The 22,191-nt window shown below is 45.1% G+C and overlaps 1 protein-coding gene across 2 annotated transcripts in view; it reads left to right on the top strand.

Annotated features, from left to right (window-relative positions):
- The window catches only part of LOC100743415, a 20,538-nt gene extending 1,081 nt beyond the window's left edge, over window positions 1–19,457 (top strand). The window contains exons 1-5 of one of the 2 annotated variants that reach the window (XM_003486124.3): window positions 7–496; window positions 3,188–3,910; window positions 11,189–11,307; window positions 14,414–14,507; window positions 14,769–19,457. In XM_003486124.3, coding sequence (XP_003486172.1) covers window positions 3,695–3,910; window positions 11,189–11,307; window positions 14,414–14,507; window positions 14,769–14,936 — 597 coding nt within the window. In that variant the 5' untranslated portion in view covers window positions 7–496; window positions 3,188–3,694 and the 3' untranslated portion in view covers window positions 14,937–19,457. Of the gene's footprint in view, window positions 1–6; window positions 497–3,187; window positions 3,911–11,188; window positions 11,308–14,413; window positions 14,508–14,768 lie in introns of those variants that run through there. The other variant, XM_033318475.1, reaches the window with a different exon arrangement.
- Window positions 19,458–22,191: the final 2,734 nt, after the last annotated feature.

Below are 22,191 nucleotides of genomic sequence, written 5' to 3'. Positions count from 1 at the left end.
TTTTGTTTCGATTGCGCGAACGCGCGCGCTCCTCGCTTTTCTCTTCCTCTTTTCCTCTTCCAGTTCTCCCAGTTGCCTATCGATACTGATCACGCGACCAAACCTGATTTTTCCGTCTTTATCCCATCGAAAAATCTCGCCGTACCTCCGATAATCTATTTCCTCCCCCTTTTTCTCTCTGTCCATCTCTACCTCTTACATACACACTGTCCTTTTCGTTTTTTCATTTCTTTTCTTGTTTCTCCCACTCCCATTCTCTTTCGTGCTTAGCCTGTTTTTTTCTACCACGAACCACCTTCTTTCTATTCGCATCCCCGTTTCTCACGCATTTTCTAATATTTTCTTGCTTATTTCCTATGACTCGTGCCATTTCACACGACGCGATAGAAGCGAATGTTCAAGGCTGAATTTCTCGCAAAAACCATGAACGCGGCAATGTTGGATTTTTTGCTACGGACTTGATCGAGAGCCGTGCATCGACCACCTTCGTGTCAAGGTAGGTCCATCGCTACGATTACGTTTTCTCGTTGTTATGAGCGTTCACTCTGCTAGAAAATGTAGTTCGCGTTTTTTGATGGATGATGAGAGAGTCGGTACGTGTTATGGACGTCAAGAATCGACAGTTGATCCTTGACCATTGGCCATTGACCGTTGCGTTATTCCGTTGTTCTCGTGCCGCTGGCTGATTGTTAAACAACTCCATACGAGCAAACCTGGCGACGATCGGATCGCTTACTTTAAGTCATACTAATAATGGAACATTGATTCGTAATTTTTCGTGAAGCTTTTTTTACACGCGCTTGACATTCATTTCACAATGATTTTCATCTGTTTTTGCACGATTAAATCGTTTGTTGCGTTTGTAACGGTCGACAGAATCGCTTAAAGCTTGGCGTGCAATTTTTAACGAGAATCGTTCATTGACGTCTACAACGCGACTTTAAAGTGCATTTTTAGAATGGTTGCAATTACGCGAAATCGTTTGCTTCGAGAAAAATACCGCCGTGATTTTTGTTCTATTCGATTTCTGTACGTTAGAATTTTGCTCGCGCAAAAATTGTATCATAAAGAAAACACTTTTGGGGGGTCAGGCTTTTGTTCTAATAATTTGTTACGCGTGTATATGCATATATAAGTGTAAACTTACCTCGATCAAACGTCTTTAAATTTTTAACACGAACCTAATTAAGACGCAGAAACAATTTTAAAATGTAAAAATATACAGTAAAATATACAGTAAAAATATACAGTGTTTCCGCGATTATCGAGAAAAAGATTATTTACATCGAAAATTTGTGCAATTTCTTATAGTATTTTAACACTAATTTGATCGTTTTGAACTTAGCAACAGACAGTTTACCTTACTAATTTGAAGATAAATTTACGCCTCGTAATCCGGTGATCGCATAAATGTTTGCGTACTCGTTTATGGTACTAGCTCGGCGCCAAGAAATCCAGGAAAAACTTGAACGACAGAAATTGTAATAATTTTCAATAAAAACGAAACCAATTCTTCTCTCTCTTTCCTATCTGTATTTTGTCTTCCTAAGAATCATGTAGGAACGAAATCGAAGAACGGACTCGTAATCACGGAAAAAAGATTAAAATGACGATCATACGTAACACACGTAAAAGGAATGACGTTTGCCACGGGAATTCGATGCTTACTGTTGTCGCATGCAATGAACATTTTTCCATGGCAATGTCGCGTTTGCGTAGGTGAGCCAAGTTTGAAAATTTAAAAAGATAGGTCGAGTTTTCTGTCGGAGATTCGGTTCGCTTCCCGGTTCCAGCGGGAATAAAACCGCATCGTCCGATATCGATACCGATACCGATTCACGGTTTCTGGTAAAACTGGACGCGTACAAACCGGTCAGATGCGCGAGTTTCCCTCCGATTTTCCGGGAGTTCGCCGAACCTGCGGTTTCCATTTCGCTGCATCCGCCCCGCTCTGTCCCTTCGATGCATCGCTGCGCCGGCCAATCGGTCATTCTCTATCGAAAGCTCCGTATAAAACACTTGAATAGTTTTTTGCGGTCGATGAACGTCCGGCTCATCGTCCCGCCATGTATAAATTTTTCACGAATTCCCATCGAATAAAAGATAAGTAGGATGTAATAAGTAAGATAGAAGAAAGACAAGAAAAGACAAGGAATGTGAAAAAATTCTTCAAAAAAACATAAATCGGTTTCATACATAGAAACGTCTAAACGGTACGTCACGTTCTTTTTTCGAACGTAACTGGAAGTAAATTATCGTTTCCTTTATCGAAATAAATTTACAAACGTAGTTTTACAAACTCGTGTTCGCTTCTTGTTGTTCCTTTAAGTCTGCCGTTTTTAGATTTAAGCGGTTCTTCCCTGTCACGAAAGTTCGTGCAAGAAAGGTTCCAAAGGTACGTGTGAACTGTATAAGTAGTACGAGTACGTCACCAAGTCGGTCGCGAGGGAGTAGAGGGAAAGAGAGAGAGAGAGAGGAAAGGAAATAAAAGTCGCAAGGTACCACGCACTAGGCGCTAGGCTCCATCCTTGAACTGGGTCGCCTAGCGTGTCCTGCAAATATCGCTGCTTCGCCGACGACAAATACCGTCGGCTCCTCTCATGAATTGCAAATTCGCGCGTGCAGTTTTTTTCATGCTTGCGCTGCCGCTATTGCCGCGTGGTCGAACTTCAATTTTTTTTAGAAAACAACGTATTCCATATAACGAACTTATTAAACCGATTTATGAGCCTAGCATTATTGCAGGACCATTTTTTATTCTCTTCGTACCTTCCTTACAACTCACAACACCTCTCGAATTCTATCGATTTCGATGTTAATTTCATGTAGTATATTATATAACCGAACGATCGATTTTATCAGCTTCCTCGACTTCCGCCAGCAAAAAATTTTACCAGATGGCAGGTTTACAGATTACCAACGTAATCGAATCTCTTCGTACGCCCTTCTCTAGGAAAAGGAAGGATCAATGGACTCGCGTAAGGTGTCGTCTCGATGTCGTTTCCGGACGTAGCTTTCTTTCCCCTAAGGTTCTTCCCTCGAACAGAGATTTGTCGAAAATACATATTCGTATCGGACGATATCCTGAACACTTGCCAATTTATTCGTAAAAATTCGTATCTAATGGAAACGAATTTTTAATTTCTAAATTCCCGCAGCTATTCTAAAAACGTATCGATCTTTTCAGGTTGTGTGTAACGAAAGGTGGCAGGGATCGATAATACCAAGGAAAGTAACAAAATTTCATCGTTACGACGTCGGCAGCGACGGCTGCGTTGACAACATTGGCGATAGCAAGAGTAACAGCACCAGTAACGGCAGAAGCAATCTCGAAGGCGGCGACAATGAGCTCACAGACGAGGAAATAACGTCAATGCCAACGAAGTTTGTTCTAAAGTATTTATCCAAGAAAGAAGTGCCAAAGAACTGCGAAAAATTAGCTGTAAGGCGATAAACCGCGAAACTAAGAGGTTAACGGAGGAGAACAGAAGAATTGAAAGAAGGAGGGGAAAGAAGGGCGAAACTGACAGGGGAAGAAGGGAAGTAAAGTGCGAAGCGGATAAAAAGAGAAGGAGAAGGAAAAGCAGAGAAAAGAGGGGGAATGATGAGAAACAACGTTGCGCGCGAGAAGGAAAGATCGCGGTAGGCGAAGGATAAAGACGTGGATCGGGCTGGATCCGGGTCGATCGGTGTGATGGTCTCGGGGTGGTGCCCGTGCGTGCCGATCGGCCGCCGGGAATCACCGGCCCAGCAGCAGTCGGCCTCCTCTTCGAGGAGCTTCGGAACCGACGGTGCGCCGTTCACCGTCAGCGCGGCCACCGATCGCGCAGAAATGGTCCAGATGTTTTATTACGAAAATCGCGGCAAATGCTGCAAGAAGCTTCTCCGATACAACGGATATCCAAACAAGGTAAGCGGATGTCTTTTTTATAGTCATTTCTACGTCTTAAGCGTTGTTACGATCACTCGGAAGATAAGAACAAATATCTCCTTCGCGATTTCATTTGGTTCGAGGCAAAGAGAAAATTCAGTTCTTGCAAAATGATGTTTTTATGGTGCCCGGTAAGAGTTTTCGGAGTTCGGAGAACAGAGAATGGTGAAAGATCCGTTTCAAGTTCAGGACGGGAAAGGTTCCAAGTATCCGAAAGTCCCTGGGGAAATAAATCGATTCGCTATCTGAATAGCCATTATGCGGACGTGGCTTGGAGGCAAGTACGGAGGCCGGGAGGTTGGTAGGTTGGCTCATCGGTAACGCCAGCCAAAGCGTACACTCGGAGAACTCGGCCTCGGAGAAGACGAAACGCGAAAGAGAGAGAAGAAGAGAAAGCCAGGGGGAAAAGGAAAGTCGGTCCCTTAGCCGTGTTGCTGGTGGAACTGGGCTAATGCTTCGGAGTTCCAAAACTCGTATCGGCCGGAATTTTCTTTCAATAACCAAGTTATTATTCATCGCGTTCATTTATTACCTTCCTTCTGTCCTATTCCCCCTTTTCCACCTTTCGAATCTTGTCTCGCGCATACAAACGGCCAGCATTCTTTCGATTCATGGCGAATCGAATTTTCCTCTCTGCGAGGGAAACGAGAGATCGCGTTCGAATCAGAAAAGAACATCCGGCGTATTTTTACGAGGGGTTACTCCGATCGACGATCGCTCGTAAAATATCACATCGAATCATCCAACGAAAGATTATATTTTCGATCTTATCGTGTCAGCTGTTTAGCCTTGGCCGACCGAAAATTGTTCGCAGCGAAACTTTTCTTCTCGTCTTATATATCACGACATATCGCTGTATGTCGCGATAAAATCCCGCACCGGGACGTTCATTTATACGTTTATACGCGACAATGAACACGCACGGCGGGGAAATCGCAAGACGACCGGTTAATCCAATCTCATGTCTGCAATCCGTAATCCAGCTGGATGGTAATTCTTCCTAGCGAATGTTTTGAATATGGATGAGTATGATTTCCTTGGCTAATTTCGTTATCTGCATATTAAAGACTTCCTCAAGCAGAAGTGCCCTCCGACTTTTCTTTTAACGAGAGACGATCTCTTTTTTTTGAGTAACCTGACGCGACCAAACAGTCGCCTGTCGTCTTTAGATCTCCCGAGCTACGACGACGATAACGACCGCGACGACGACGACGACGACGACGATGCGTCGCGCAGTCACGAAAATTCGCGTCAACCTCCAAATAATTTCTGTGCTCGGTCGTTGAAGTTCTATTTTGAGCTACATACTTTCGCTTGGAGAGACGTGGATCGTCCAAGAAAAGCGACAAATAAGGATAAAAGGGGAGAAAAAGGAATGCGTATTCGCGTGTACAGACGCACAGGTCTCCGCGCGGTTGAGCTACGATAAAAGGCAACATTGTCTAGCACGATGAATGGCCTAGGCGGTGACCTCTCTGACTTTCAGTGTCGCAGACGTTCTTTATGTCGGCACGATTAAAGATATCTCGGATGAAAGGGTTTCGTTTCGTCCGCCGCAGCTTTCCCTTTTTATGCGAGACTGCGCCGGACCAACGAAAGGAAAAGGTCACGGAATCTTTCAGAAGGAGGAAAAGGTTGGAAAAAACATAGCCTCGTCGCAAAAGCTATTGCTTCTATTTATGAATTCATCGACTCTTGTTCTATCTTATTTCAGCTTCTCCGCTTTCCTCGCATTTAATTTTGACAGAATCGACCGATCTCGAATACATCCAAAAAGGGAAAATCATTTATCGGTTCTCTATCGTTTTTTCCCGTAGTTCTTGTCGTCCTGGTATGCCGTGCTTTGCTTTGAAAATGGCCACAGTTCCGTTCCGCTTTGCCACAAACGATCGCGTGGATGATAAACGGCAGACAAGCTTCACTACTTGTAGTTTCGTCCGGCGGAGTTTATTTCGTTCGAGACAACGAGAAAATAAAATGCTTTGGATCCTCGTTCTCCGTATCGACTTATCCTGTGTCATAGGATACGCTAAAACGAGCGTTACAAAACATCCATCTTCAAATACGATAAATAATCGTCTGAAAACGATAGTGGGTATTTAAAATTGCTAAAAATACGATCAGTTTTTTATTGTTTCGAAACGAGAAAGTGCAACATTGGAGGGACGATATTTCGAACATGTATGTGTACGCGTGTGTGGAAGAGGAAGAAAAAGCTGGATTCGAATGCGGTATCGAGATCGATGGAACCGCTAGACTCGAAAAGACTGGTTTGTTCTCGAGCCAAGGAACGTTGCATAGCTCCGATAACGGCCGAACTAGCGGAGGAGCTTTCGGCTGGGTGAAAAGCCAACGGCGGTAAAGCAACGTCTCGATTTTTTCTCGTAGGATAGCGTGGGTTAGGCTAGAAATCGAACAGAGTTCGGGAACGTAGGGTCCTTTTACGATACTATTTCTTTCTTCCTCTTTCGTTCGATGAGTACGCGAATCGATTACTCTTTTATCCCAGGTAATATCGTGCTTATATAAGGGAAAACAAGGTTGCTACGTCAAAAGGTACAAGGTTTTTCTTTCATAGTACGAATTTGCCAAAAACTATATTTATACCTGTATCTTTCTTGCTATACGTTGGTCTCGCGCGTGATCGATCGTGACGGCCTCGACAACGAGACAAAGCATGCGACCGGATGATATCCGCTGTGACGAAATAAAGCGCGCACTGGTAGTACGATTAGACGAAGTAGCGTAGGTAGCGGAAGAGAGAGTCAATCGGAAAGGTAACGATACGGAGAGAGACGCATGATGGAAGAACGCCGAACAAGGGTAGGGAGGAGGATTGAAAGCAGTGTGGCAGGAGCAGGAACGGCAACCGAATGACTATGACGCGGCGCGGCGCGGCGAGGCGCCGTGGTGACGGAAGGATGGGGATAGGAATGGGAATGGGGTTGGGGGGCGGAGAGCCAAGGGGCTTGGGGTTGCAGGAAGGCAGAGAGGAGCTGGATCCAGAGGTTAGGACTGCGGGAGGAACGGAGATGGTAGACGGAAAGGATGTGGAGCGAGGAAACGTGGAACAGGAGAGGTGGTAGGACGGTATGGGGATTGAGAGAAACGGAGAGAGGCGAAAGAGGGAGGGTGAGTTGGGAGAGCAGGGTGAATCGCGGAAAAGAGGCAAGAGGGTGGATATTCCAGGCTGCACCCCGTGGCTGTCCCAGCGCATTGCCATGGCAACCGACCCTGAAACACCCTGCGGCCGTCGCACCATCGGAGCTTTGCTTTCCGATGATAGTAATAATGTATCCTCGCTTTCGTTGATGTAGGTCGCAGGACGTTACCGCGTTACCAACGGAAGGCTAGTTTTTTCATCGACATCCTCACCACCGGTCACGATTCGCAATTACTTTTTACGCTGCATTTCTCCTTTCTCTCCCCCCTCCCCCCACTTTTACTCCTCTCGCCCGTTACTTCTACCTCTTACTCTAACTTCTTTCCCCTCTTTTTTCGCTTTTCTAGAATACCTATCTACGCTTTCGTACTGCTCGCCGTATTTCTCGTACAGCTTTTCTCGTGCCTGTATCGACACGTTCTCGTTGCTTTCCCTGTTTTCCACCGAATACAGGAAAACGATTTTTCACGATGACGATCGACTGCCTGAAGAACATGATAACGGTGATCGAGGGAAGGGAAGAATCGTGGAAATGTTAGCGCGGATATTCCATCGGGACGTCGATTGACCGCGTGTAAAAAATGCGATAACGGAAACAGAACGAGAAGAAAGGAAAACGAAGTTGGAGTAAAACACGACGTGTTTGTCGATGCATCGCAGCGAGTGGCGTCGGCGTTTTTAATCGGCGCCACTTGTTTCTAACGGCTCTCCTTTGTTTAAGTCCCTACACTGCGCTTCAACCCCACGATATCCCCAACCTCCGTCTCTGTCACCCGTCTGGTCTATCCCGCAACCCGTTTCCTGTCACCCGTTACCCGTCACCCATCACCCATCACCCGTTATCCGTTATCTACTTCACGTTCGTGCGTCTCTTTTCACACCGTTCTTCGCTTGGCCCTCTGATGGTCAAGCGATCGAATCGCGACAAAACATTATCGTAACTCCATTTTTCTTCCACTTCTTTCCAGCCTTGCATAAAATCGGAGAAACCAAAAACCAAGGACGAGTGATACCGCCATGAACGTTCCTTTACGCGGCTGATCGACCGATCGTAGACAAATTTGTCGATCGGTCGTTCCGTTGTCGCATCGCCGCCAGCGGGTCTTCCTTTTTCTTTCTTCCTCGACACCGACCATCAAAGCCGAATCGTTAAGTTTGGTCGAGTGGCTGCCTAAAACGTAATTTCGACGCTAACGAGTCGACGATGCGCCGCTTAATTACTTCTGTGTACGAACTTCTTAACGATTAACGAGGACGGTTGTGGACGGTTGTTAACGCGTAAACGCGACGCGATCGTCCAACGGTTGCCGATTCGAGATACGGAGGCGACCTAGTGCTGCCGAATGAAAATTGAATCGCGGATGGAAGACTACAGAGAAGGCTGGATGAAAAGAAGCGCTCCCCAATTTAGGGGAAGGTAAATGCGAAAGGGATCGATCGGAATCGAGTCGAGGCACACTTCGCGGTATTTGTTCGACGAGTCGTTTCGAAGATTGATTCTTTCTTAAGGGTAATACGTGAATGGAAGCAGAATAGCTGATGGAACGCAGCTAGTAGAGCCCGGTTTATCAAATCGGATATAGAGGAAGGGCAGATAGAAATTCGAATTACGATTAGTTGGTCCGATGATCGATAAACGAGATGGAGTCGAATGTTCGCAGGAAAATCTTTCACGGCTTACTCGCGACGGACGAAAGAGAAGAGAAGAGAAGAGGAAAAGAGGAGAGGAAAGGAGAAACGAGAAGAGGTCGTTACCCGTTTCGTTCAACGACCCCATTACGCGTGCAAGATTAAGCCCGTCGTATCTAATTAGGTTTGTAGCGTGGCAGGTGTAAAGTATTGCTGACCGTAGCGTCGCGTCGCACGGATCGGTGGGTACCGCGATTTCTGGGATTTCGTAGAGAACCGGATTTAATCTAGGTTGTACCCGTGTACAACCTAATATGTACGTGTACTTGGATATATATATATATATATATACATAATTTACCTATATAACCTACATGTTTGTAGATGTATATACTTATATAACGTACATGTGTATAGATGTACATGTAGGTATATGTATATTTATCGTCCGGAACGGCATCGCGTTACCGGGCTACCGTTTTCTCGAGCAACTAACCCAGAAAATACCCGGTGCTTTGTCCTCGGGAACTCGATCGCTCGAGCCTTCGCTAGCTGCGAACGGAAAGGAGAGAGAAATTGGTAAACGAGAAATTCCTTGAGAAAATTCCTCGCCATTTCGAATTCTAGTTAAAATTCCGCTCGCATCGTCTCGCCAATTCTCTGGCTAAACTTTTCTCGGCGAAGCCCCTGGAGAAACGGGAACTCGCAATTTCTCAAAACGCGAGACTCGACAGACTTTGTTGGACCCGCTAAGTTTCATGTTCGACGCGTCACGTTGATCGGTCGAATTCATTATCGTGGCTGTGGCTCATAGCTCTTAACTCATAGCTCGATCCAACATCGTGTCACCGTTTTTCTTTGCGCGATTTGGCGAGTCAAGAGTTTCCCGATTCTTATTCTTACAACACCATTGATATTCCACGATGGCGTTGCGCATCCAATCGTGTTCAGAAACTAAATCAAGCGAAACTTTGCGAATTCGCGAGATGAGTCCATTTGATGAGTGCATTTGATCGAAGTACGCAATAATTGTCGTACTTTTTATCTGGAATCGAGGGTGGTGAACATCTCGACTGTGCTTTGGTGTGTGTAACGCAAGATAGCGAACAGATATGAACAAGCACGCAAAAAGGAAAAGGAGATTCAGCTAACAAATAAGGGTGACAAACAGGTAGTATTAGAAAGATAAACGGGAGGGTTGGGAAACGATGTAAAGAAAGGGAGAACGATGAGACGAGACGAGGCACGCGCGTGGAGCCAGAGACGAGAATAGAGCGATCGACGAGGCAATGGACCGAAGTAGCGGATTATCGGATTAACCGGTAGGTATATCCGGTGTGCGTAGAACGGGCAAGGTAGTGGGCAAGGTACTCAGGCAAGCTGGTTACCCTTACTGATTCCGCGGATCGGATGGTGTATCGGAGGGTGTATCCCGTATCGTATATCCCCAATGAGATCTCGCGAAATTAACTTACGATACCTGGAATTACGAGCTACAAGTTACATAGGTATACGAGTTGGAGAACGAATAAACGCCACCTTTGCTCGGAACACGAGGTCGATGCTCCGAGTTCAGCTACGGAAAAACGAGCGAGAAGAACGAAGGGATATATTCAAAGGAGGGCGCTCGCGACGGAGGAAACGCCCGTAAAAGTATTTTCCGTTTTGTTTGCGAGTCGTGTTGCCAGAGAAATTACGAAGATGACAGTTCGTTATTCGAACTTAAATAAGCCAGACGACAGAACTGATTTCTTCGATGATTCGCCTCGATGAGCAAGCAACGCTGGCCAATGCGAACGCATCAGTTTCATCAGTTTACCGAACAGGCGAGAAACTTTCCTATCAACTTTTCTCTCGCGTTCTCTATCTTTCCACGATTCGCTGCAATTTTACCATTTTTCATTACAAATTCGTTTTACGAAAAGACCAAGTATTCGTACGGTATCGATGGTATATATATAGACGAGATTGTCTTAAAATATCGTAACGCATAAAAAATCACGGTGTCGGTTTGCATTCCATCTATCCTAGTTGATACAATGTACCAATGGGAAAGAGGCGCGAAAAGAATCGCGGCTATAGTGCACGAAAAAATCGGTCGCGTAAGGCATCACACGAGAGACAAGTTTAAAGAGAACGCAAAGGAGAGCTTAACCCCGGAAGGAGGATCGTAGCTCGCCCGAAGCGTTCCTTTGTCGCGCGTTGGAGAAAACTTACTACCTTTTACGAACTCTGCTTCCTCTCTCCCTCTCTCTCTCTCTCTCACTCTCTCTCTCTCTCTCTCTCTTTCTTTCCCCTTTTAGCTAACTCTCTTGTGCTTGCCCTGTTCCCTTCGATCCATTTCTTCGCCACTTCGTCCGATTTTCATGTTCAGCCTTTAATGTTCGTTGGATCGTGAAATTTCAACATTCCGCTGTCGTATCTCTTGTCGCGCAAAAGCATCGAATATGTTCTGTATGCCGCAGGTGCTTCTATTTCCGGAGGAAGGCTGGGCGAGAAGCGCGAGCAGTTCCTACTGGACTTTGACACCGTTTTGGTGGAGTCGTAGTCGATGCAAGGTAGTCGAAGTTGCTGGAACCAGGAGGTGAGTTTTGCGTGGTATCAGGATGGCTGGAGATGTCGAAGCGTTTACACGTTGTCGACGATAATACCATTGTTACGACGTTAACGGACTCGTTCTAAGAGGACGCGAGCGATGCACACGTACATCGTTACGACGTTTTGCCATAACCGTATTCCTGCCGGCAACGGAAATTCGTGCTTTTAGGTTACGTGGTTGGAATGCCTATACCCTGCTTGCCACTTTACCAGCCGAAGATTACAGGGACGATGCATCCGAAATTTCACTACCCACTTATTTCCTTTTCACGAACTACTCCTTTGTGGCCTCGACTCATTTTCCACGCATTTCAACGCATCGCGACGTATGTGTCCTATTTCCACTTATTCCAATGTCTCGCTAATTACGGCTCTTCTATAATGTCATTATCCAACAGTTCGTCCTTTTCATTATTCTTGTCCTTTTTTATCCTTTCATATCGAAGAACCGAGATGCGCGACAGGGTCAACGTAGTTGAGAAATAGTTGTGGAACGAGCGCTCGACTCGACGTCGCCCTCGATCCTCGATCGTCCGTCGAAGAACAGCCAATTACTTCCAAAACTTGTCGAAAGAGCCAATTAATCGAGAAACTGACTTGCCAAGAGTGTCGACTTGCGTGCAAACTTTCCACTTACCGTTTGAACATACCGATTTGCGAGAAGTTGCAGCCATACGATCGAGCGATGCAGGGTCAACTCTGATTACAGCTTATCGTTTGTAACGTATCCCATTGAAAATTACTTAACACGCGTTCGCCTTGGAAAACGGTGCAATTAATTACAAAGTCAAACGGGGCAGAGTCGTGTGTCGTATTCCGATCGTTCTGTGACACTCACGCTTGGCAGCACTCGCGAGGCGAATTTTCCGAAATATTCCACCTAGTAATTTTGTGAGTCGCCCACGGCATGGGAGCCAGACCGCGCTAAGTCAAGACAAACAAACCGGTCCGCGGTCGGTGAATCCTCGATTCGAACCGCTTCCAACTTTCGTACGGCGAAGCAAACACGGCGCTATTTGCAAGTTCGGACCACGTTCACACGCGACACCGGTCAAAGCTCGCGATTACGCCCCGAAAATCCTGCATCCTCGCTGACAGTGTATAACTGGCGCGTTGTTTCCTTGCCTGACTGAACCGCACACACATTCACTTTATATCTCGTTTCGATAACACACGTACAATAGTACATGTACGTGTAAAGAAATGTAATCAACAGCGATCGACAAACCTTTCTCCCGTTCTTGAGCAAAAGTTCCGCGCGAAACTAACAACGAGCAACGGACGCGACGCGACGTTTCGATCGCGTTTAGGACAGGCCGACAAACGGCGCCAATTGAAATTCGTTCGTTTCATGTTTTATTGAACAGCTCGACGTGCAACACGGTGCCCAGCGATCGAAGCACGAGCGAAAGAAATTTTAGTCGCGAAACAAGCAGAAGCGTGTGTAGGCAATCGATGCGAGTAGGTACGTAGGTAGGTACGTAGAGGTTGGCGGACAGCTCGAGCATCGAAAGGGTGCTCCGGCTCGGAACTTTCCTTTGTGAAGCGAATCGAGAACCGGAGGAAAAGTCAAAGCACCAGCCACGGTGGATTTTAAACCGAGTGTCGGATCCGCCGCACTTCAATGGAGAGCGTTTAAACTTTTAATGATCGTCGCCGGCTGAAGCGCTTGCCGGAATAAGCCCCTCGAGTCACCAGGGAGGGTTGCCCTCTCCCTTCTCCTCTTTATTCCTTTTTCGCGCTTCTCGCTCTATTCCTTGCTTATCCTTCGTTCCCTTCACACCCTTCGCCCCTGCTTCCTAAAACGGTCCAATCCCTTCCTTCGCCACTCTTTCCCTTTCGAATTCCTCCCTCTTTTTTCCAACCTTTCTTTCCTTATTAATTATTCTTGGCTCGTTTCGCGGGTACGACTCCACGCCCAAGTAGCGGCACGCTTCGTTTCGCGATTTCTCTCCTCCTATTCGCAATGTACCCCGATCGTTCTATGGATCATCCCTGCACATATTTCGTTCAACTACATATACACGAGACCTCCCGATAGTTTGCTCCCTAATCCAACTATAATATTATAAGTGATATCTTACAAGTAACAAGTTACAAGTTATTAGTATTAATAACTAGAATTTGCTCGTGAAGTAAATGAAATTTTACAAATAATTTCTAACTTGCCAATTGACAAATTATTTCTTTAATCCGATATTGCCTTCTTTCATCGTTGGTCAGTATAACGTTATCGCAACGACATTTTGATCCTTGTTGTTTCTCACTTACCGTTCTCGATAATCGATTTTCGGACCTTAGGCCTGGTCGAACAAAGTAAACTTCCTCGTTCAATCTGTTGTGCGTTTATCGCTTCGAGAGCAAAACGTTGTAACGATCGTATCAAAGCATGGCAGAGAAACGCGACGGTAATCGTATTACTGATTCACGAAACGGTAAAGCGCTTACACAGAGAATCGAGCGGTCGCATGTTTTTTTTTACAACAAAGCTGCCCGTCAGAATTGGCAACAGCTGGAAAATGTTGATGTACTACAACCAGCGCTATATGTTTGTCCTTTTAATTTACCTAGCCAAGGCTTTAATTTATCATGGCCGGTCATCGCCACTCCCGTTGTTTGATGCGACGCTGGGATACGGATACTTGTGAAAGCAACACAGTGAGATCATAAAGTATCAAGTAAGGTCATCAACTGATCCAGCCAAAGTTAAGGCTATACGATACATATTCCGGGCGTACGCAGACATAAATTAACTTTTGAACACAATTTTAATTATTGTCCGATTCTATGATCTCACCGTATCCTTATTGCCTTCTATACTTGTGCACTGTACACACGTACCGTTCGACAAGTATTACGATTTTGGACAAGCAATTGCTTGCTGTGGATAAACGCTTCTGCATGCTTTGCTGGTCTCTATCAAAAACTTTAATCGAATGCTATGCGTCGTATAAATTCAGAAAAATGGCAGGCGTGGTTAACATACCGGACAAGTTCATAACGGTCTAAAATGCATTTTCCACTTTGTCGCATCGTCGTTTCACGCGTATCGTTCGGTCAACGCGTTACTTATCGAATTAACGTTGTTTCAGGTACAGCACTCAGGCAAAAATGGTAGACACAGGAACGGGCACGCTTTATATTATCGGCTCTTTCAAGAGAATGACCACTGATCCCGATTTCAAGGTACATACCGTTCCAATCTCTTCGTTACCGAATCGCGCGAGTCGAAACTTTAAGTTCCACGTGTGTGCGTTTCCTTGCTAGAAATGATCAAAAGCTTTCGTCGGGGCAAGCGAATTATCAAACGCGATATTACACGCCGTAGGTCGTAATTCGTGATACAAGCGAAGAGCTGCCTTCACTTCACCTGTATCACGAGTTCAGACATATACGCATAGCAGATATTAGCAAATGTGAACGTTGCCTATTTCTTTTTGTCGTCAGTTGTACCTGACGTCGAACGTGTCGTCGAGCGACTTCAACATGGGTTATAGTATGACTGGCACGTTGGAGCGTGGCTGTAAGAAGACCAACACCTTCCAAATGACTCACTTTGCGGTGATTCGTCGACGAGACTACGAAAAGGCCTACGAAGACTCGAATCCCACCTAGTGCCCGTCCACACCCACGCTGTCCGAGTGTGGGGATTGCGAACACTACGCGTAAAAGGAAATGGGTGTTAACCAAATCACGCGCGCGGCTTCCCTTTTGATTTATTCTCGATCCGGAACAAACGTTCTCTTGGAAAGAAGGATCACTTTCCGCATCGAAGATCCAGCAGATCGTTACGCGGATTACATCGTGGTTTTCAAATGGGTTGCTTATCGATTACGTCAACAACGCGGTCCTCGATTCTGCTATCTGATCTCGATTCTCTTGAAATTCACGAAAAAAATATCGAAAACTAGCGATCAGGGCTGCAATCGAATTCGCGACCGATCGGTTGCGTTACGCGATATCTGATACGGGACACGCGACACAAGATACCCGATACGCGATACGAGAAATCGAGGAAAAAGAACCGGGCGATCGGACACCCGACAAACGAGCAAAAGCCAACACGTCCAAAGGTAGCGTTTAAACTTAGGTCGAATTAAGTAGTTTTTAACTAGTGGCGAACGATATGGAAGTGGAGTATACAAAAGTAATGTGATCGAAGATCGAGAAAAGCATTTTCCAAAGTATTAGCACGTAAGTTGTAAATCTCGCAGGCGATAAGTTTTCCTATGCGTCCTTCTTTCGTGGACACGCGCTGCTCCTCGTCCACCGATCGATTATCGTCATCGTTATTACTGACGCGCGATCGAGCTTCCTACGCTTCCCGTTCCTCGAGCTCCTCCCTCCTCGTGCCGTTCCGAGGAACGGAGCTCGCGGGAAACTTTGCCCCGTTAGTCGCGCGCGCTTCCACCCAACACATACACATATGTATAATCCTCTTGGCCAGGGTCGAGGATCGTTGTCGTGTAGCGGCCTAACTTCGAAGCGATACTTATTTTTGTTAAAGAATAGAGAGACGCGCGGCCGTAACACGACGCGACGTCTCCCTCGATCCGAATCAACTTCGAATGATCGCGTTCAATGATCGCGAGCCCGGTGATTTTTGTACCTTCGGCTTTGCTCAACGATATCTAGCTGATACCAAATGCGAACGGCATAGACGTAAGTTACAATCGATCGTAAATTAGCGTTTATCGACCAATAGAACGCCCGTGTCCAGATAAGTTTCGCTTTAAACATACCTCGATGGATACTCGTGTCTCTATAGTCAAGATTTTACGGCGACACCATCTTTTTTGAATAACCGAACAATGCTCCCTCCTTTTCTACCTTTTGCTCTCTCTCTCTCTCTCTCTCTCTCTCTCTTTCTCTATATCTATTTTCTCCCTCAGTTACGCTTTTTCACCTTCTTGTTCTTGTTGTTCGTTCTTTCCTCCGTACTTGAATGTAAGCAATCTCTTCGCGTCCGTTCCTCTTCCTATTTGTCCAAACGTAGACTATCGCGAATGAACCCAGTATGATTCTACGTGCCATTTAGTCGTGTGCTATTACGCGTTACAGGGTTTCAAATGGTTTTTCGCGATTCGGCGAGGTTGAGCGAGCTGTTTACCGATTGATCGCTTACCCTTCCACTAAATTTCAAATTATCCTTGTCTGTCTTTTATTTTTATCCTTCCTATCCAAGGAAAGTTCCTTCGTTAACGTTTCTTGTAAAACGACAACTTAAGACTGTGGAAAATTCATTCATATCGTTTCTCGCCGATTCGCGATTCACCGAATAGAAAATCGCTACGAAAACAGCGTACAAATATTCGTTTAAAAGCTAAGTTAAAGTTTCGAGAAAACTCGATCGATGTCCGTAGGTCGTAGACAATTAGTTTAGACGTAGAAACGTAACGCTTCGTCTAGCAGATATTGTAGTTGTTAGATGTAGTCCGAATCGCTGATAAGTAAAGGCGATTCTGTCGTAGATTTGTTCAACCTTTGAAAGAGGCTGGAGAAGAATCGATCGAATAATCGTCAGATATTTAGGCTCGCGCATGACTTTTCCTTTTTGTCGCTTTCGTCGTCCGATAAACAGATAAAATAGAGAAGTAATCCTCGCATAAGCTCGCTACGTTGATGGAAAGAAACGAAATCAAGCACTAAATTAAATTTTTATCTATCTTGGCGAACAAGCTCTACGAAGATTACTCCACCTATTGCTACTACTATTATTCGTATATATTTTTTTCGCCAGATTTATCACGATAAGATATCGTTGATTGGAGGCGAAGGCGACTCTCGAGTCTCTAAATTCTAGATAGATATCTGCACGCTCGTAAAACGGTAAACACTATTCTCGCTTATCGACACAGTCTTAATCCTGTGTTCGCTTCTTTTTTTCGACTAGCTGATATTTAGATCGGTAGATAACGATTTAAGTGAACGTATACGTCCGATATCACGGTCCCTCCTAACTACTTAGCAGTAGCTTCGACCCACCGTTGCACGCTTTCGTCTAATCGAAACGAAAACGGCGGTCCATCCTCGTCGGGTGCACAACGGGTCTCTAGTCAGTCTCTTTTCATCTTGCCCACTGTCAAGGTTCCGTTTGAAATCGTTCGATCGGTTTACACGTGACGTTATTCGCTGCGTGTAGACACTTCTTTCGAAGAAGCTATATGATTCTTATCGTCGAACGATGGCGCATCGTAAGATTCGAGTTATTTTTCCATCGCGGATCCTGATCTTAATCAAATCGAAGATCCTAAAACAGAAATTATCGAACGATTGAAACGGAACGAAGCAAGGGGCTAGATGTGTTTATGCTCCTAAAGTAGAGAGAGTTAACAAAGTAGACGTATATCATGTAGTGGTCGTAGAAAAGTTGATGTGATCGTTATCGTTGTCAATGTCATCGTCATCATCATCGTCACCGTCATCATCGTCATAATCGTCATCGTAATAGCAATTAGAGCCGTCATCATCCGATCAAATCCCATTCTATAATTCCTATTGGTCCGTTTTCTTTGGCGTGTTTCACCTCGGCAGTCTCCACGGCGAGTCCACTGTTCTGGTCTTCGTCGATCTTGCGATCACGTCCGAATGGTAGGTAAATTTTATTTTTTCTAGATTCTAGACGACAGAGACGAACGATCGACAGAATCTCGTAAACCCGCAGCACGATGTCGACGGTAGTCGATTCGCCGAATGAAACGGACCGAATCGACTCGGATCAGATCGGATCGGATCGCGAACGACTGATCGTCGCGGTGACGAAATACCCTCGAATTCCGCTTGAAACACGGTAGTCGAGCTTTGCCATGCAAGCATAGTATTTAGTACGCTACAGGAGTACTGTAAGTAGATGCAGTCGATCCGCGGCAGACACCATAGGACAGCAGATACATAAAGTAGTACATAGTACATAGCTAAATGTAATCGGCTTCTCGCCTCTAGTCCGATTTCGTTCAAAGCTTCTCATCCGATTTGTCTAGTCTAAACGCTCTACCTCTTACATCTTCGCCTTCATCTTCATCTTTGCCTTCAACTTCATTCTCACCCTCCGCCTCTGCTTCTCCTAGTTCCGTAACTCGTACAACTAACGGCAATCTACACCACTCGTAATCAATGTGTAGTCGCTTTAGAGAGATGTAATGGTAGAAAAGCCTGCAACTTAATCTTACGACTATCAGCAAACAAATTATTAACTATAATCGTATCGGTCTTAAAAATGCGAACAAGAGGTATTCGTATTCAAAGCTATGGCTGTGATCCTAATTAATCGTGAACCGGTTCGTAAAAACTATATACATATACGATGTAAGTAGGTTACGACGACGCATGTAGCGACAAGCGACGCGATATTTTGCCAAATCGTTGCGTTTCACGCGGGCTTGCGTTTTTCTTCCGCTATTCCGAACATGTACATATTCTACACGGACTCGACTGCGCTCGAGGGAACGCGTTACGTTCTTAATGTCCGGTGCTAAAAAGTTGCGTGTTCTTTTCTCGATCGTTTCTCCGGTAATGTTTCTTTGTTCACCAGTCTGCCCTTTCCCCGGCATCGAAAGCAGCGAATATCGTTGCCGTTTCGCGAAGATCATGGTCGTTTCGTGAGAATCAAATAGTGGCAACGACGACGTCGTCGACGACCACCGCACCCCGTAGCGAATCAAAATGGAGGAAAGGAAAGAAAGGTGAGGTCGCGTGCACCTCTTCTGGTCTCTCGCCGCTGTACGAAATCAAAAATCGCAAATTTCTCTAGCCATCGTACCGAGCGCGTAGCGTTTGCGAACGATGGATAGAGCAGTTTCCCGCCAATAATCAAATCTAACTCGCCGTGCGAGAAATTGTTGCTCACAAAATCGGAGACTTGGTATGTATTTTCTATAAGCACCGCTAACGCGATTCGATCACGTTGTTCGATTTCTGTGGAGTATTGCTCGTCGACGAATCGACGAGTCGTCGAGCCGATCATAGTTGCCGGGAATAAGCGGAACGAATCGAGTACGAGTACTGGTGCGACAAACGCATCGATGTATTTTCACTACAGTCCTGTCTACAGTCAATTCATTTTGTATTTATACCTAATCAATGTATCTATCGTCATAATTTATGCCGAAATAAATGTTACATTTACGCACAGCGGAACGATCGTCATTTCGCTATTTTACCCTGTCTCATATACGTGTATATCCCAAACCTGTCGTTGCAAAACGCATATTCAATCGGGGCAAAGCTTATTTCAACAGACGGAAGATAAACGAGTCTCGGACTGTTTGAAACTTTTCAACGGTTTCTTAACGAATAAAATTATCAGCAAAATTACCAATGGCCTATCGGTTAGCCAGAAGATTTAAAACGACGTAGGGTCAAGGAGATTATTCCGCTCGCTCGCAGCCACGCGATACTGTATTATGGTATATCAATGTTCCACAATCACTTTTCAGCTGTGATAACAATAATTTTCACAACTAAATAATCTACTAGAAGGGGTGGAATCTATGTGTCGGTCACCACGATATTTGATTCTTATAGTTAAACAAAAAAATGTTTCGTGTTGGATTTGATTACGAAACGAAGCATTTGCTAATCTAAAAAGGACGATTTTTATGACAATTTGAATCTTCTTCTATCTATTTTATATTCTTCGTTATTTCGTTCCATGTCGGAAGGTTAACACGAACGATCAAATATGTTCATGATCAAATTAACACGGTTCCACAAATTTCAAAAGTTCACAACAGAGGAGGAGGGAAAAGTGACATGCGCGCTAAATAAAACGGTATACCTACGTATTTGCAAAAGACATATGGAACGCATATCGGTCATTATCATGCATTAAACGCGAACGCAAATGTACCGCGAACAAAAGTTCTCTCAAACGAGTACGATCTAGTTAACGACTGTCGCGCAATTATCGGACATTGGAGCGAGTATCTAATTAACGCGGGCGCCGATAGCATTTGCAAGCTATGACGGGACATCGGGTGTTCGCTATAATGTACACTGGCATCAACACGTTATTTCGACGCCTCTAAAACTTCGTCAAAATTTCGTATGCAGCGAACTGATCGCAGCTTCTATCGCAGTTTGAAATAACTTTATTTCGGCTCGGATAGCGGCTCTAATCGCATTGTTTACAGATCATGCGACAGAGCGAGACGCAATGAATTTGAAACGAGTCTCCCATAGGTTGTTCTGGCACTTCTGCATTGTATAACCATTAGTTGTCTCTCGATAACGCAATCAATATTTTCTCGAATCGTAAACTTCCTGCGATACCACGCACCAGACAATCCGCGTCTGTCCCAACAAGCAGGAAGACCGAAAGAATTTACGGGAAACCAAAAGTTCGCAAACTGCCCTTCTCGTTGTTTATTCCCGTTTCTATTCCTTTCTCGTCCTATTCATCGTTCCCTTTCGGCGAGCGAATTTCCAGAAGCGAAGATCCAGTTCTCCTTCTTGAACCCTTTCGTTTTCTCGCAAGCATTAAACGACTGCCGAGCGGCAACAAAGGAGGGAAGGAAACGCTTAGGTTTAACTGGTTTCGGCTTATCTCAGAGTTTCGTCGTATTTAAGGAAAACACGAGCAGAACCACGAGATCGTTAGGAAAGTTAGCTAGAGAGTACAATGTAACCCGCGTGTTGCAAGCAACAAGAATAAATACGGTCTGCCGACAGTTTAGTCTCTCCCTTTCTCCTCTCTCTAGCTTTCTCTCACCGTTCCAATTGTATCGGATTGTATCGTGCCACCCTCACCTCGTCGCCTCGCAACGTCTCACGATACACAACCCACTCCCGCTCCCAATACTCGCTCTCATAGCAAGCGTTTCTCTTCCGAGTGACACGAATCGAAAACGAGCGAAACGTAACTGCATCGAACTCCCCTCTGCTCCGGTAAAATCTGCAAAATCGATCGACATCCCCCGCGAGCCACGTGGTTTTAGATATTTTAACTAGGCAAGGCAGATACTCGTGAAACTTATCGGCGAGATCGCTAGAACGATCGGCATCTAAATGTTTATCGTGCCGTTTTCGAAAAGCCGAGACGGTCGAATTGCAGCCAGATCCGCGAAAGAGCAGAATTTCTCGACGATTAATCGCAAGTAGGAAAATGAAGCGCGCCCCAAAATTCCCTGAAACTTAAACCCACGTAACGGCGAAGGGTATCTATCGAACTCTCGTTTCGCCTTCTTCACGATACGAAACTGCTTGCAACTGGTCGATCTACTCGCCCTGGGTCTGCACCATCTCGATCTCGCTTCCTTTCCAGATCGTCAATCTGATTCTCACGAAATTATCGATCTACGTCTGGTCATCATTTGGTTTCCGTAAACTCAGTGTGCGAAGATTAGTTCGTCTTCCAGTAACCACGAAGGTGAAAAGACATACTATTCACCATTTTGCTAAAAATATCTTCAACAATTAGTCATTAAGAACAATGTGGTTATCTGCCCTGCTTAAACCGATACTGATACATATATAATTGTTTCTCGATCGTATCAACGATAGGAAGCGCGTCAACGGTAGTCGTAAATTCCCGTTACGATTATATTATACAATCGATGCCACGAAACTGATTCGTTTAGGATAATGGGAGTGGTTGAATTATTATAACACTTGATTAACAGTTCAAAGATATTATGTATTTCCAACAACTTGTAAACAAGATGCTTACGCTCGGTGCGGATGTGTAAGTTAGAGAGATGCCTGATCTAAAGTAGATATAGACTAATCTAAAGTCATCATTCACTGCTCTAAAGTCGTTGATCTAGTGAAGTTCGGTGACGATGTTGTCGCAAAGGAAAACTCTTGCTGGGTTGTGGTCGCACCACCACTGGTCGCTTGCGGGTGGAATCCCGGGAAAAATGGGGAAACCCTC

Source organism: Bombus impatiens, unplaced genomic scaffold, assembly GCF_000188095.3.
Source record: "Bombus impatiens unplaced genomic scaffold, BIMP_2.2 scf_0099, whole genome shotgun sequence".
Taxonomy (NCBI): Eukaryota; Metazoa; Arthropoda; class Insecta; order Hymenoptera; family Apidae; genus Bombus; species Bombus impatiens.
This window is presented reverse-complemented; position numbering and strand designations above follow the sequence as displayed.